The 16,690-nt window shown below is 44.3% G+C and overlaps 1 protein-coding gene across 1 annotated transcript in view; it reads right to left on the reverse strand.

Moving 5' to 3' along the window:
• Positions 1–16,690, reverse strand: part of LOC138965698 (uncharacterized) — a 268,534-nt gene continuing 251,844 nt past the window's right edge. Inside the window, exons 18-33 of the mRNA XM_070337874.1 lie at positions 15,907–16,064; positions 14,562–15,022; positions 13,784–13,871; positions 13,182–13,258; positions 9,331–9,465; positions 8,410–8,538; positions 7,684–7,835; positions 7,226–7,361; positions 6,096–6,239; positions 5,526–5,625; positions 4,944–5,017; positions 3,263–3,394; positions 2,670–2,798; positions 2,162–2,307; positions 1,621–1,756; positions 1–902 (exon numbers count right to left, since the gene is read on the reverse strand). Of these exons, the coding sequence (XP_070193975.1) occupies positions 831–902; positions 1,621–1,756; positions 2,162–2,307; positions 2,670–2,798; positions 3,263–3,394; positions 4,944–5,017; positions 5,526–5,625; positions 6,096–6,239; positions 7,226–7,361; positions 7,684–7,835; positions 8,410–8,538; positions 9,331–9,465; positions 13,182–13,258; positions 13,784–13,871; positions 14,562–15,022; positions 15,907–16,064 (2,269 nt within the window). The 3' untranslated portion in view covers positions 1–830. The remainder of the gene's footprint in view (positions 903–1,620; positions 1,757–2,161; positions 2,308–2,669; positions 2,799–3,262; positions 3,395–4,943; positions 5,018–5,525; positions 5,626–6,095; positions 6,240–7,225; positions 7,362–7,683; positions 7,836–8,409; positions 8,539–9,330; positions 9,466–13,181; positions 13,259–13,783; positions 13,872–14,561; positions 15,023–15,906; positions 16,065–16,690) is intronic.

A 16,690-nucleotide genomic window follows, 5' to 3' on the forward strand; every position in this document is an offset into this window, starting at 1 on the left:
GGGGGGGGGGGGGGCTTTCCTTCGATCTTCATCGGGAATGTTTAGCATGTGTAAAATCAAATGCATCTGCGCTGCCAAAGCCTTCGGTAAAAACAACGCTTAGACGGCAATAGGTGCGCAAGGTCAACGTCTCTCTTCACTACATACAGCCTACACGAACATAATTATGTAATGTGTAATTGTTAACAATTTTAAGAACACCTGACGACGAACAGTGTAAGGAAAACTGCAGACCCTGAACCATACGTGGGGTACCATCCAAAGACTCGCCCGAGACAGAAGTGGAGGTCCTTAGTTTCTGCCCTGCGAGCCAACCGGCATAACGGGCAGTAAGGACAGAAAAACGTAAAAATGACATACATGTAAACACATTGAATGTAAAATTAAGGAGATTAAACTCTACAACAAAAAAGGAAGAACTAGAAAAGTAACAAAAGAATGCAACTCAAAATACACTGAATGGAAATCTAAAGCAAAGAAATTAAACTCGGAAAAGATAATCGTAGTTTACACTTATAACTGTCCATGGCAAATGCTTTTAATTAAGCGTTGCTGACTATGAATGTAGATGTAAATGCTTGTATAACTGTGTTTTAATTTTAAATGTGTCAAGCGCAAGGAGCATAATTGTAAAGTTATGATGTTGAGCTATATAAATGCTCATTTATTATTATTATTATTATTATTATATAAATGTATAAAACACAATGCGTTCTGGTTTTGATTTTCTCTCTCATCGCGTGGCTTCGCTGTCATGTTGCGTCGTTCATGTGTTGCACGGTCTTCAGCTTTTCCAACAGACAGCTGTGAACGTGTCTTGCATCTCACGCTTAGGTGTTGGCGTAGACATTGTACGAGTTCTTGAAGTGCTGGGCCACCTCGTAGCAGTAACGGTACTGCTCCTGAAATGAGAGGACATGTCATGCGTTACTCGAGTGAGATCTATGAAAAACTTCATTCACACATGCTTGTATACACGCAATCACGCACGCATACGCACGCACATGCACGCGCATACATGCACGCATACACACATACGCACGCACGTACGAACACACACGCGTGCACACACCAACAGCAATAACAAACAACACAATTAGTGCAACAGTGCACAGAACAGGATTCAGGTCACACTTAGCCAAGAACCACAGAAGCCTGGAAAAGGCAGCGAAAAATTATTCTGGCTATCAGTGGGTCAAGTTTATCAATCTGACAACTGACCAACTCTGCCGTCGACTGACACCTTTGTTTTAGATAAACAAAATAATGTAACTAAATATACATACCTCCCTCCGCATACACACCCCTCCCTCTCCCTTTCCCCGTCTCACCCCCCCCCCCCCCTCTCTCTCTTTCCGTCACCACATATCCCCATTTGCACCCCACTACCCCCTTTCCCGGTCTCACCCCCCTCCCTCTCCCTTTCCGTCACCTCTTATCCCCATTTGCACCCCACTACCCCCTTTCCCCGTCTCACCCACCCCTTCCCTCTGCCACCCTGACACAATGCTAGGCTAACTTAATGTTTCTGTCCCCAGAACTAGAGTCTATTTGGGACATGACGTGGTTATATGCTAGGTCTGACACACAGTTGTGCAGGTGATTTTAGACTCAACTTACCACAGAGGTGAGGGCCTCAGGTCTGACAGTGTGCAGCTGTCTAACGGCCATGTACACGTCAAGCTCTGCGTCACACGTCATTCGGCTGATGACGTCCCACAGTGCACACACCACGCCGCTCTGGGACGCTCCGTCACTGAAACAAGAGAACAGACGAAGTGATTTTATGCCTGGCTCTGTTTGTCTGTCTGTCTTTCTCTCTCTGTCTGTCTGTCTCATTGAAACATCAACCGATACCAATGACGTCCATAAAACGTAAAATGATTGATTCTGACTGGTGTATACAACCAGTAAAACATTAGAAACAAATAAATAAATAACTTTACATTTCAATAGTCTCGCTCTATGTCTGTCTGTCTGTGTCTGTCTGTCTGTCTGTCTGTCTGTCTGTCTCTCTCTCTCATCAACGCATCCCCATATGCACGCAAGCACTGACACTTAAAGACACCCCCCTCCCCCCAATCCTTTACGCCCTTCGTTTTGCTGTGTTCATGAACTGCGAAAGAGGCAGTCTGGCTAAAGGGAAACAACTAGTACTTACATGCACTGCACGATGACAGGCTTGCCTCCCCTGTCTTGGTGTGACGAGTGCAGAGTGGTCAGAAGGTGAACCAGGTCCGCCATGTTGTCTGCCACCTGCCCTGTCCAGTCTTTGTAGTGCAGCACACGCACTTCCCTGGATGTGCCCTTAATCATGAGACAGCCACAGAATGATGTAAAGTGAATAATAGTATTACATGCACGGTGATCTATAATAGTTAAAAACAAACAACGCGGCGCTACACAAACTATAATATTTAGATTTTATCTAGGATCGAACGAAAAAAACGCTATTCTAAACACACGCCCACACAAATGCACACACGCACGCGTACACACACACAGACACACAGACACACACAAACACACACACATACACATTCACACACACGCACGCACACACACACACACACACACACACATACACAACACGCACACGCGCGCGCATCTTTTTTTCAAAACATTTACAAAACTGAAATAAGCGGCAGTAGTAAAACAGAACGACTCACATCTTTCTTCACGTTCACAGTGTAGCCGTTCAGACTGTCTCCTTTGCTTATCACGGACTTCAGAGTTATGGTGTAAGCGCCTGTGGTCATTGAGGATCCTGCATCTTTCGGCCAGTAACGACACATATTCTGCAATTAGCGAGCAGAAATTGCAAAATATATAAACAACTAACACTTTTTATTCTAACAAAATCAGTAAAACATGAAAGAACAAGCCAACAAGAAATAAAAGAGACAAGTGAATTATCAAACAAATAAACACAGCAGAAAAACCCCACCCACCAACAACAACAACTAAGATTGCAATTTCTTGTATTGATGTGATGTCTGGTATACACTTACATGTGTCCAGTAACACACAGAAGCAAAGCAAAAACATATGTTATTAATACACTAATCACGGTCGGTGCTTCTTGATGACATTGCTTTTCCCGTGCATCAACTGGAACCTTAAACTATAACACGATCATTTGGCTTGGCAACAGCCATACTAAGCACGACTAAACTGGACACGAACAATACAGTGCTAAGCTGCACAGCGGAAGTTGCAAACACAGCATTTTTCTTTACATTTCCTTTACGTCATTGTGTACCTTCTTCCCCTCGACGTCACCAATGCTGACGATGGTATTGACGTCACATCCGTCCACCAGCCGCCAGAAGTCTACCAGAGTGTCTTGCAGCGGAAGTTGCGTCATGATGCTGCCCCGTTGCTGAAGGAACGTCTGCGGGTACATAAAACAGAAAGGTACATTAAACATGGCGACACCAGTGGAAGATGCACATACACAGTGGAACGTTTTATATGCAACCTTCACCAATATGTTTTCCGACAAAAGATATCACACATTACAACTAACTTTTGCCAATATTCAAATGTTATGCACTTCTTCTTCTTCTTCTTCTTCTTGGCGTTCGCTGGCGCTACACACTCCAGCACGGGAGATGAAGGTTATGCACAATTTACGTTGTATCAGCTGATATCTGCTCAAGTGGCAATTAACTTGCTGTCTTCATTAATATGCTTATCTTATTTAACCTTGTCTCGTTCTTGTATCGGTGAGTACAGTATTCCTTTGTTTTTATATTTAGTCAAGTTTTGACTAAATATTTTAACGTAGAGGGGGGAATCGAGACGAGGGTCGTGGTGTATGTGTGTGTGTGTGTCTGTGTGTCTGACTGTCTGTCTGTGTGTGTGTGTGTAGAGCGATTCAGACTAAACTACTGGACCGATCTTTATGAAATTTGACATGAGAGTTCCTGGGTATGATATCCCCAGACTTTTGTTTTCATTTTTTCGATACATGTCTTTGATGACGTCATATCCGGCTTTTCGTGAAAGTTAAGGCGGCACTGTCACGCCCTCTTTTTTCAACCAAATTGGTTGAAATTTTGGTCAAGTAATGTTCGATGAAGCCTGGACTTCGGTATTGCATTTCAGCTTGGTGGCTTAAACATTAATTAATGACTTTGGTCATTATTTGGATTAAAAACAAGCTCTGAAAATTAAATATATAAAAATTATTATCAAAATTAAATTTTCGAAATCAATTTAAAAACACTTTCATCTTATTCCTTGTCGGTTCCTGATTCCAAAAGCATATAGATATGATATGTTTGGATTAAAAACACGCTCAGAAAGTCAAAACGAAGAGAGGTACAGAAAAGCGTGCTATCCTTCTCAGCGCAACTACTACCCCGCTCTTCTTGTCAATTTCACTGCCTTTGCCATGAGCGGTGGACTGACGATGCTACGAGTATACGGTCTTGCTGAAAAATTGCATTGCGTTCAGTTTCCTTCTGTGAGTTCGACAGCTACTTGACTAAATGTTTATTTTCGCCTTACGCGACTTGTTTAACTTTGCATTCATTTCCGTTCCTAGAGTTCCTTCCCTTTTTTGCGTGTTTCCCCTCCATGTTCTTTCAAACCTTGTTCGTTCTGTGTTGCGTCTGCTTTTTGTGGTCTTTTGTGTTCTTGTTTTTCCTGATGAAGCTTCCATAAGCGAAAATTCGTATCGTCTTGTCTCGTTCTTGTATCGGTGAGTACAGTAATCCTTTGTTTTTTTTAACTTGTTTTAACCTTTTTCATACAACTTCAAGACATATTTTCAAACGAGTATAACAATTCATGCGCAAACCCATTTACTATATTTGTGTATGCTTGCCTGCCGCCTGTCTGCTTGTCTGTTTGTGTATTAGCTGGTTAGTCGTTCTGTGTGTCTGTCCGTCTGTCTCTTTATAACAGTGTAATTGTCTGTGTGTATATGTTCTTACCGACATGTAGACGGCGTTGATGTACTGGTTCCTGCCCTTGACGTGTTGAGTCAGGTACACCAGGTGCTTGTCGTCTGCAACGCGTGCATCAGAGTCAATACCGTCATGTGTCTACCCACTTATTCGTTAGTCATCGTGCCTTACACACACACACACACACACACACACACACACATACACACACACACACACACACACACACACACACACTAACGAAAGACAACAACCCAAAACATCGAATGAAAAAAAAGCTTACAAATAGCAATCACACAACAACAATTCAAACAAGGCAAGCATACACACACACACACACACACACACACACACACACACACACACACACACACACACACACACACACACACACACACACACACACACACACACACACACACACACACACACACACACACACACACACACACACACACTTGCAACAGAGGGGGGTGGGGGTGCAGGTGATAGGGAACAGTTCACAACAACTTAATCTCTGGAAGAAAAGAAAAGAGTAGAATAGGAAAGAGAAGGAGGGGACTGAGAAGAAAGCAGTGAACGAAGGGAGAGAATCAACGCCAGTCTTACTGGGCAAGGCCTTGGGGTTGCGGTTCTTGGCACGGTTTTCTTCCAGGCTTGCCGTAGTGTAGGTTGGGGTTGTCGAATTGTCGCGCAACTTGCACAAGGTCTGAGTGAAATAAAGTACACATGAATTACGTACAAAAGATTTTTCAAATACAGACAAATACAGAGACGTAGAACTAAACCTGAATGCTTGAAGAAATAAAGGAATGCACAAAACTAGAACAAACTAAACAATTATGTTGGTATTATTGTACGCTCAAGCACACACACACGCACACACACAGACAAACGTACATACAATACTAGCTCGATCTTGTTTTTTTCAACAGCATAAGTAAGTGAACATTTTGTTGACTCTACACGGATTTGAAATCATAGCATCTTCATTAACTGCATTAGGCACTGCACGCTGACTTGATCTTTAAACCATCCAAATACTGGTTCAACGGATTAAGCCACGGGATTCGATGTTAATCTCAACTCTCATTTCACAATAATCACCATTGTCATGACATAATCCCTGCGAGTTCAAGTGCATATTATTCTACGAGAAGAGAAAGCACCTCGACTGACCTCAAACTCTCTGTCAACCCTGTCGCTAGGTGTGTGATGGGTGACTGCGTGTGGGAGGACGGTGTCCATGTCTGACATCTGTATCCTGCTGTCTCCACTCATGTAGGCCTCCACCACTGCCTCGTGAAGAAACGCGTACTGGTTCTGAAAGGGAATATACATAACAACACAAGCTCAAACGACTCAGCTCACCTGTGTGGTGTTTTGCTGCTCTGTTTCGTTGAAAGTATGTCGTTTTTGTTGTTCGTTTTTTTGCTTGTTGGTTGGGTGTTTATTGGTTGGTTGTGTTGTGTTGTTTTATTAGCCAAGGCTGGCTCCTAACCTGGAAATCGTACAATGTTTTATGGTAAGGTACTCCCTACTACTTAATTCAAGATACACTAGTGACGTATTCTTTTTAGATACATTGTTTGACGATGCTAACCATAACAAGTCAAAGAGACGTTCGCCGTGTTGTGATTTAGATGCATCTACAATAATACATTCTTCTTCTTCTTCTTCTGCGTTCGATGTTGATGGCCGTGCTAAATCCTCAGACCAGTGGCTGCCAGGAAGTCCGCAGTCTTGCGCAGTTCGTCGGCAGGACCCCAGAGTTTGGCTCCAACACTGGTCTCTTCTTGCCAGAACTTCTGGCGTGTTGTCTCTAGATGGGGGCAGTTCTGGAGAATGTGCTCCGGAGTTTGCTCTTCCGAGCCACATTCACAGTGTGCGTCATCCGCAAGGCCCAGTCTCTTGAGGTGTTTCTTCAGTCCACAGTGCCCTGTCCTTAGACGGAAAATGGTGGTTTGGCTTCTCCGGTCTAGTTTGTTGATGGGGTCTTCCTGTGGGTTGTAGTCTCCGTTTCTCAGTCTTTTTCCAGTTTTCTTTCTTCTTCCGTTGTAGAAGACTCTTGGCTTCTTTGTACGAATAATACATTCGAAAATGCTCCTTTTTCTTTGCTAATTAATCAAATCAATGTAACAAGAGGATGCCCATACTTGTGTATCGCCTGATCTTTTTCAGTGCTTGAAATCATCCCAAACGCAAGGAGGCAAAACTCGTGCACATGAAGGTACTCCACGCTGTAATGTAGCAAATGCGTGCACAATTCCCGACTCTCACGACTCTCAGTATTGAGTCTTGACCGTTACCTTGTTCTGCACCATGTGACAGCGGTCATCCCTCAGCCTGTCCACAGTATTGTACATGTTCACTTCCGCTTCCTGTTGCGCTTGGTCGTAGATGATGTCCAGTGCGATGAAGGTTCCTGTTCTGCCTACCCCAGCACTGACAAAATATGTTGACAATATATTATAATTTCAAAGGCAACATGAGAGATACACGCACAAAGTTATGAGGAACACAAAGTAAAATATCTCAGCTGTGCAACACAACGCAACGGTAAGCTCAGGTTGACCCGGCAGTGGCAGCAAAGCTACAAGGTTACTCACATTCTGGGTCAGTTGGGATCGGGCAAAGCTATTCTGGATCTTGAAAAACCTCATTCGAAGCCTCAACATTTCTTGGTCCTTTCTTTAAATGTTATAACTACCCCAGATAAACTGACTCCAATCACCCAAAAGCAAAAGACTGTGATACTTTTCTGTACCTGCAGTGCACAACAAGGGGCGGGGCTTGAGCTGTGCGTAGAGCACGTGACCTGACGTAACGCCAGAAATTGACAAGGGGCGTGGTGGCGGGCACCTCATGGTCCATCCAGCTCTGGTAGTGGTACTGCTTCACACGCCGCTTCTCTGAGCCCTGCAGTCATGTATATATCATTATTCTTTATGCTTTTTTTTTTGAGAAACAAAAGGAAATAAATGCTCGATCTACATGTTTTTTCGGCACGCGCAATAAAATAAGCGATATTTATGGGGAACCAATCTCCCGGCACCTGAAATAAAATACCGAACATTGACATGGACATGCCACTTTCATCCTCAAAGTAATTTCATCATAAAGCATATAATTGTGTATTAACATTTGAAAACAAAGTATGTGTTCATAGTTCGCAGTCCAATGGCCTCTGTTTAGCGAGAAACGACAGAACACTTGGAGTGTGCACGCAGCAATAGTGCTTTGCATTATAGTACAGCATTATGCACGATCTTTTCTTTGTCAGTATGAAAACGAACCAGTTATTAGTGGGAACCAGGCCTTTGCCTTACGATTGCACAAACAGACACACTGGACCAGAAACAAAATAATAACGAATAAGGGACGGCTTCACAGTACATGTAAAACACAAATCAGTACATTTATACACTCAAAAGACATTCGGCACAAACATGCGGTTTGCCTTCAATTAAATATATAAACCAATGGAACTGACCTCCGTCTGTTTGAGGTCGAAGGTCCTGATGACGAAGTGAGCTCTGGTCTCCTCCTCTACCCCCGTCACCTCCATGTGTTCAGTGGTCAGCTTGTCTCCCTGGGCCGGCCAGTACTCGTAGCACTTGGGCTGCACAACATTACGTCGACACATTTGTTAAACAGCTGCGGAGTGTTATACTAAGGCAGGGTTCCTCACAATCATAATGCATAGGGGGTCATTGAAACCCCCAGTGTAACGTTGGAGGGTCCGATGACCGGGACGTTCTTAATTAATCATGCTTTAAAAAGACACATTCCTCTCCGGCACAGTATATCAGTAACCCCTCCTGGCATATTATACACACCAAGTTAACACATAACTCTGTCGACTTGAGGCTATTTGACAGTGACATCACTACACTCTATCAGCTTGAGACAGGTGTTTTACCGTACTTGTGGTTCTCTCCTTGACCTTGGTGAGCATGACATTATCAGTGACACCCCCCCCCCCCCCCCCTGCCATAACATACTCCATACCATCTTGAGTGATCTATGTCTTCAACTGTACTACAGGGACATCACCACACTTGTGTAATATCATGCAAGAGACACCTGTGTTAGCGTACTTTGTTCCCCACCTTCACGTTGGTCAGCATGACGATGTCAGTGCCATACCATCCGCCACAAGTCAACACATGATTCTATCCCTTAGAGGCTATTTGACAGTTGCATTACTGCACTCGGGTCTAGCATGGGGCACCTGTGTTACATTTACAATACCTTGTTTCCTTCCTTGATGTTGATGAGCATGACGATGTCAGTGACCCCCTCCTCCCATACCGTACTCCGGGATCTACACCTATAATGCATGATGTATTCCCTCAACTATACTACCGATGCATCCATATACTATCCCATGATGAACCATGTGTCACTATACCTTGTTTCCCTCCTTCACGTTGGTGAGCATGACGATGTGAGCGACCCCCTCCTGCCATACCATACGCCAGAAGTCGTCCTGAGTGTTCACCTTGGGTCCTTGGGCGGCGATGTAGGCCTTCTCGGACTTGTAGCCCTGGGCAAGAGAAGCAGATAAGCAGATTGGCCTTTGTTGTAACACGCACACTCCCGTCCCACCTAGCCACATCGACCGAAGGGACGCTAACAACACAAAACAAACTTACCAACCAACACAAAACTCATAGTACCTATACATGCTTCTGTTTCTATTGCATGTATGCACATTGGGTCATATTTTCTCTGGGGACTTTAACATTGTTTGCACACAAAGTCAATTAACAATAACGTACTCTTTATGGATTTAATTTGCAACCCCTGCGCTCGAGTAAAAGTGCTGCTTTCTTTCTTGATTTGGTGTTTAACGTCGTTTTCAACCACGAAGGTTATATCGCGACGAAGTAAAAGTGCTGCTAGACTTGAAATATGTGTGTCCTATTTATGTTGAAAAAGGATGAATATTCACCATCATCATCATCATCATCATCATCATCATCATCATCACCATTAGTCAGGGTAGGTAGGGATATTTTGGTTCAGATTCTTCCAAAAGCACCATATTTGGCCCAGAGGTCGCCCATGCCATTTTTGCCGACTGCCAAGACGGGCGCCCCATGGGGACGCCATATTGGCAAAATCCAATATGGCCGCCGTCCGGGTTACATATTGATCACAGGTAAAAAAAACTAAAAATGCTAGAATCATAAATGATATCACATTTTAGGGTTTTTTGGGGTCAGGGAATCCGATTCAGATGTTATTTCAATGATCTGAGGTCAAAATCCAATATGGCCGCCATCCGGGTTACATATCGATCACAGGTAAAAAAAATAAAAGTGCTAGAATCATGATTGATACCACATTTTAGAGGTTTCCGGGGTCGGGGAATCCGATTCAGACGTTATTTCAATGATCTGAAGTCAAGTTTACCCTTCAAGGTCACAAAAAAGTGCTATTGGAAGAATCTGAACCAAAATATCCCAAACACCTCTAATTATACCAAAAAATCAATGATTATTCAGGAACAATTTTAATTCAAATAATTCGGAGACATCTGTAGTGGCAAGACACTTTTTGCCGCTGTGTGCATTCAATACAGGATTATTATTACTATGCATATGTTCTGGCTGGCACTCTATGATTCCAGCAAGTCCTACTGGTCATCACCACCGTTATTAACACACCCGCCTTTGCATTTGCAGTGCTAGAGGACCGTCACATTTTCAGAGGACCGTGCATCGGACACTAACGCTGTTGCATTTGCACTCTATGATTCCAGTAACAAGTCCTACTGGTCATCACCACCGTTATTAACACACCCGCCTTCGCATTTGCAGAGGACCGTGCATCGGACACCGGCGCGGTTGCATTTGCACCTTCCCGTGCATGCCTTGAGGCAGCCACATTGCAAGAGAATGGCACATGCCAATGAAGCGTCGCTTAGAGTGGTCCATAGTGGTTGCCAGGTATTGGTGCCATCTTTGTGCCAGCCCCACTCACTGAAGTCAGGAATTTCCTGCTGGATTGAGGTGGCCTGACCCCAGTAGAAACTCGCCTGTAGTAGCGCTCGCTTTACATGCTGGAACAGTGCGGCTTGGGTAGGTGGAAGCTTTTCCAGCAGTTTGCATCCAGTGGAGAAGAGTTGATATCTGGCCGTGTTGACATCAGCTGCACTGCACCCCTTGCTGTACATGACTATGACAAAGCGTTCGAGGCACTGCATATGCACAGACTCAAGACTGAAGAGGTCAGGGTCATGCGTGAGAGCCACTAGTGTGTCGGTGAGATCCGGTATGCTTGTCCATGCTGCCCATGCTGTCTTCTTGCCACATCCAAGAAATTGTGAAGTCGTGTCGCACCCCGTTAAGCTGTGAAAGAGGGGTAGTGCCAAGGATTTTGACGGGCCAAGGTCAGAGTAGATTGTATGGACTGGTATGTCACGGTAGTTTTTACCAGTACCGAAGCCCACCCAGAGCTCTGAAAGGCCCAGGGACTCGAAGAACCGGATTGTCAAAACTACGACATCGCTGTCCACAGTGCGAACACAGGCTGTTGTATGACCCTGCTTTGCTGCATGTGCCAGATGCAGGAGGATCCTGGTGTCCGCCTCGGAATGGTTGCACGGCTGAAGTGTTGTGAGGTCACAATACTTGTTGGAGAGCACGGTCTCGAAGCGGGTACTCAGGAGCAGCTTTCCGTCCATGTCAGCCTTGGAGATCTGTGTGGTGATGAAAGAGAACAGCTCCTTTTTGTTTTCCTCATTTTTCAGGAATCTGCTGTTCCAGTCACGCTTCGGGATTGGAGTACTGCCATCACCGACTCTTGTCCGTGGGCCATTTCCACGTCGTTGCTGTGTGAGCGCTTTGAGGTTATTTTCCTCTGGGTAATTATCCCATATGGCGTCAATGCGTTGGGTACTGCTTGTGATTTGGGCCTCCAGATATGGTACAATGTGGAGTGACACATACTCGCTGAATGTATTTGCTGTTGTGGGTCGCACCATGTGGATAACAGCTGCCATGTCCAACACCACGATTGTGGCTTGTTTGGCAGCATCTGCGCGGCCAGTGGGTGCATTGAGGCACTTAAGAATGTCTGATTTTGTCCCTGATCGCAGCAACCCTCGATCCGCCAGGCTCGGTGGCTCTCTCTGATTTTCGAACCGAAAGAAGTCTGTCATGTCGGCATCGGGACGTGACTGGAGTGAGAGAAAAAGTTGTGTGATTAACATCATGTTCTGCCTCTGGACGCCGCTGTCCTTTGTACCTTTTTTCTTATTGGGGTCAGGTCGGTTGGCGAAGGTTAGCATGTTATTCCGCTTGATTGAATCAGTTACTGATACTGAAGCCTTTTCCAATCTGTCCATGACATATGCTGCATGCAGGGTTTGGCCAGTTTCACCGATTTGAGATAGAGAATCAGTAACGGCTTGTTCCATGACATTGTGTGTATCGAGTGCTATGAGCTCATGACTTGTAACAAGGAAAGGATTGCCCAGCTGCTCTACCACCTTGATGAACGCTTGTACATCCTTTTGAAACTTTAACTGCAAGCTGTGTCCTTCCTCGTGGTGAGCGGTGGATGGCAATGGTGGGTCATTGACGGCCTCAAACTCCTCAACTACCCGCGTGCAGTCAGGTCCGGCCAGCATAAACAGTGTAAGAGCTTCGGGGTTCTCATAAAGTCCAACAGCTCCACCGTGTGTCTGGAGGTTTTTGTTGGACTGTTCATGGGCTTGGTCCTTGGCCATGAGGCTGAATTTTCTGTCAGATCATTGAAATAACATCTGAATCGGATTCCCCGACCCCGAAAACTTCTAAAATGTGGTATAATTCATGATTCTAGCACTTTTAGTTTTTTTACCTGTGATCGATAAGTAACCCGGATGGCGGCCATATTGAATTTTGACCACAGATCATTGAAATAACATCTGAATCGAATTCCCCGACCCCAAAAAAACCTAAAATGTGATATCATTCATGATTCTAGCCCTTTTAGTTTTTTTACCAGTGAACAATATGTAACCCGGACGGCGGCCATATTGGATTTTGCCAATATGGCGGCCCCATGGGGCGCCCGTCTTGGCAGTCGGCAAAAATGGAAACAGTATGGCATGGGTGACCTCTGGGCCAAATACATGTATGGTGCTTTTGGAAGAATGTGAACCAAACAATCCCTATAAAGCCCTACCAAACCTGACTACATCGCCATCACCATCACCATCATTATCATCATCAGCATCAGCAGCAGCTTCGACGCCTTACTTCACCATACCCTGACAAAGCTGGCGTTGACGTAGTCCGAGGCATCGTCCCCATCCACCTGTTCCAGCTCCACCCGGTTCTTGTCGTCTGTGGACAGCAGATACATGGCTTAGAATTGAATGCCCTCTTCACTGTTTGCAATTCTGTCTTAGCATATAGCCCCTGTATGTCCCAAATAGACTCTAGTTCTTGGGAAAGAAAAACCAAGTAGCAAGGAAGCACAGCAATTCTTGCGCCATTGATTCCAATGGAACATCTAATACATTATGTTTAAAGAAACAGAAAGACGAAAAAAGCGAAGCAGACCCTCCCCTTCCTTTCCCACAAACCAGGTCCCCCTTGAAAATCTATGCACATTGTAGAATAAACGCATTTGAAAAGCGAGTAAAGGGAACGACTAATGGACGAATGCTTTGTGATTCAAACGCCCCGCAATGCTGTACATGACAAAGCAAACAAAAATCAAATCAAAATGACCACAACGCAAGACACCAACAACAGCTAACACAACAGATTGAAGACAAGAGAGACTGAAGGAGGATAGAGAAGAGAACGTTAGAAGGAAGGAAGACGGATGAACATGTTGACGGTATAACTGTCGGTATGACTCACAGGGCAGGATGCTGTTGAAGCGGTTCTTGTAGTAATTCTCGTCTCGCTGTCCGTTCTTCAGACTGAAGTCTTTGTTGGGGATCATACGCTGCACACACAACAACACAACAGCTCGAAACTTTAGCAAAGATTGTCAAATAGTAATTATCTATAACGAAACATTATTTTCTAGAACGGTTGGGACACAATTTGCTGGGATTAGAATCGAACAAATCAAGTGTCATCACAATGCTTACAATGCTCCTTGTAGTAAAATAATAGTTTATAATGAAAGGAAAGAGCCTTTTTACCAAAGTGCAAGAGAAAGAAGACGTCATTAGTGTAGATGCTCTATATTATTTAAACATGTGTGTATGATCAAGCTATTGCCTATATCTGTGTCATGGAAATGCCGCTGATAGATATCCGATAATAAAACAATACTGACAAGACCACCATAAAAACTAGTAAAGGCACTGCGATGCTAAATGTGACCTTTTGTGACATTGTCTTATAGTACGTATCTGGTATGGTGTAAAGCAACGGCTTTAGAAAATAGGTTCAGTCCATTGGCTAAAGACGTACATAAAAGATAAAGAATATACCCTAACAGAAAAGACACAGTCGACTGATTCCAGAAAAAAAATGCAAAGTACATAGAGGCTTGCATAAAAGGCGGAGTCTGTAAACCCACAAAGGATGCACAGTCGACTGAATACAAAGAATGTTATACACGGCTGTGTCCATGTACCGATGAGAGAAACAATGACATAAAAAGGAACAGAACCAATGTCCTTACCATAAACTCTTCTTCCATCGATCCATCGCTCATCCTCTTCGCCACAGTGTCCTGCAGCTTGTCCAGGCGGATTCCTGTCGGCTTGATGTTGCCGTACAGCTGCTCATTTCCATAAATCGCGTCCGTCGGCCCGAAATCCTCCTCCTCGTCGTCCGCCAACGGTTCCGGGGGAGTTTCCGTCCCTGCGCGAGATGCTCTCCCTTTGGTTGGCTTGATTGCTACGGGTGGCTTCCCCTTCTTTTCCTTCGCAGCGCCCTCGTTCTTGGTACCGTTGAGTTTGGGTGAAGCTTTGGTATTAGCGGATTTGGGTTCTATGCTCGATTCTGGTTTGGGCTTCTGGTTAGAGATGGCGACATTTTCGTAGATGGCTTCGTTAGTTTTAGCTGGCGGATGGGGTTTGGGTTTTACTCCGGGTTTTACTGTGGGTTTGACCTCGGCTTGGTGCTTTGTGTTAGCGTACGCTGAAAACATATTACAAATGCTTGTGATTAAGTATTCCATCCTTTGATCAACGGCATTGCGTGATGTATACTCAGTAACTTAAGAAGTTGTCATTACTTGAATATCGGTTTTATCCTTAGATCCAGATGCGGTCTCTTCTGTTATCAGGAACTAAATTATTGATGTAGAGCTGATATCAAGAACAATCTCGCTGATTGTGTTGTTCCCAAATGATGGAAACAGAGAAGCCCTAGCTCACAGTAAATGCAACGTTAACACAAGGACTAGCGTCCCCATTGCAAAATCCAAGTAGGATTTTGTTCTGTCATATTTTGAGAATGCTTAAAGCATCCAAGGGGAAATGTAAATGACATATTAAATTCGTTCTGATATTGAAACAAAATCAACTTCCATCCTGATTAATGAGAGACCCATATACATTCATGTTCCTTTTTGTGTCTTCGCATGGTAGTGGTGGGTGTTATTATGCAGTATTTGATCCTACGTGTTCAGCCACTGACCACTTGATTTCTTTGTTTGAATAGCGAACATAAATTGCTGAAATAACTCTGTCGAGTTTGTTTGCGTTGTAAAAAAAAAATGAATACACTTGCTTTTAAAGAGTTAAACTTCCAAACGTGCTGGTGTCCATGTGTTTCAAACATATCCCTAGCTAGTGACTGAGTCACTTGAAAAAGTTACATTATTTTTCCCTCGTGACATTAAAGGCCAGTCACTAGCGAGGGTGTGTGAATTACTCACTACACACACGGGCATTCACTCTCACAAACCAGACAAACCCGACAACAATTTGCCAACCGCGTCTATTGCAATATACTATCGGAACACTAGAGTTTTAACAACCACCATGCCACTATAATTCGTGTACCATATCACACATTACCTGCCATGGACGGTACAGGAGCGAACGACAGCGCTGTGGTGGCCCGAGGAGGGCTGCTTGGGTCATCGCTGTGTGCGGTGGTCAGTGGGTCAGTACTGCCGGTCATCTCAGCTCCGGCCCCATGTTGATCGTCGGGCTTTTCTTTGCGCCTGCGTCGCCTGAGTACATGGGAATAACAAATTAATAAAATTACCGAGAAAGTACGAGTCACTTGACTGAAAATAAACACGCACACTGATACACCGAGACAGAGACAGAGACACATAGAAAATCATATCATGTCGAATCCCTATTTAATAGCCGTATAACTAGAGCTGTTCGGATACCTGCTGTAATACAACGTAACATCTCGTGCAGAGCGAGGGAAACGAAGGTCGAAGTGACCTAAATCACACGTTTTGTGCTAATCATGCTAAACATTGACATCTTTAGCTCTGCTAAATAGATCGCCATTCAAGACTCAAATACTATTTACATTTTAATGTCCTTATAAAAACAAGGTTAAATGATTGTCTTGTAGTGCCAGGCGGTTTTACATTGAGACTGTTTGTGATAAATCACTCACTGAAACACACACACACACACACACACACACACACACACACACACACACACACACACACACACACACACACACACACACACACACACACATACACAAACACACACATTCACACTCACTCTCACACACACACACACACACACACACACACACACACACACACACACACACACACACACACACACACACATACACACACACACAAAGGAACAAAGATCGAGC

This window comes from Littorina saxatilis, linkage group LG4, assembly GCF_037325665.1.
Source record: "Littorina saxatilis isolate snail1 linkage group LG4, US_GU_Lsax_2.0, whole genome shotgun sequence".
Lineage (NCBI taxonomy): Eukaryota > Metazoa > Mollusca > Gastropoda > Littorinimorpha > Littorinidae > Littorina > Littorina saxatilis.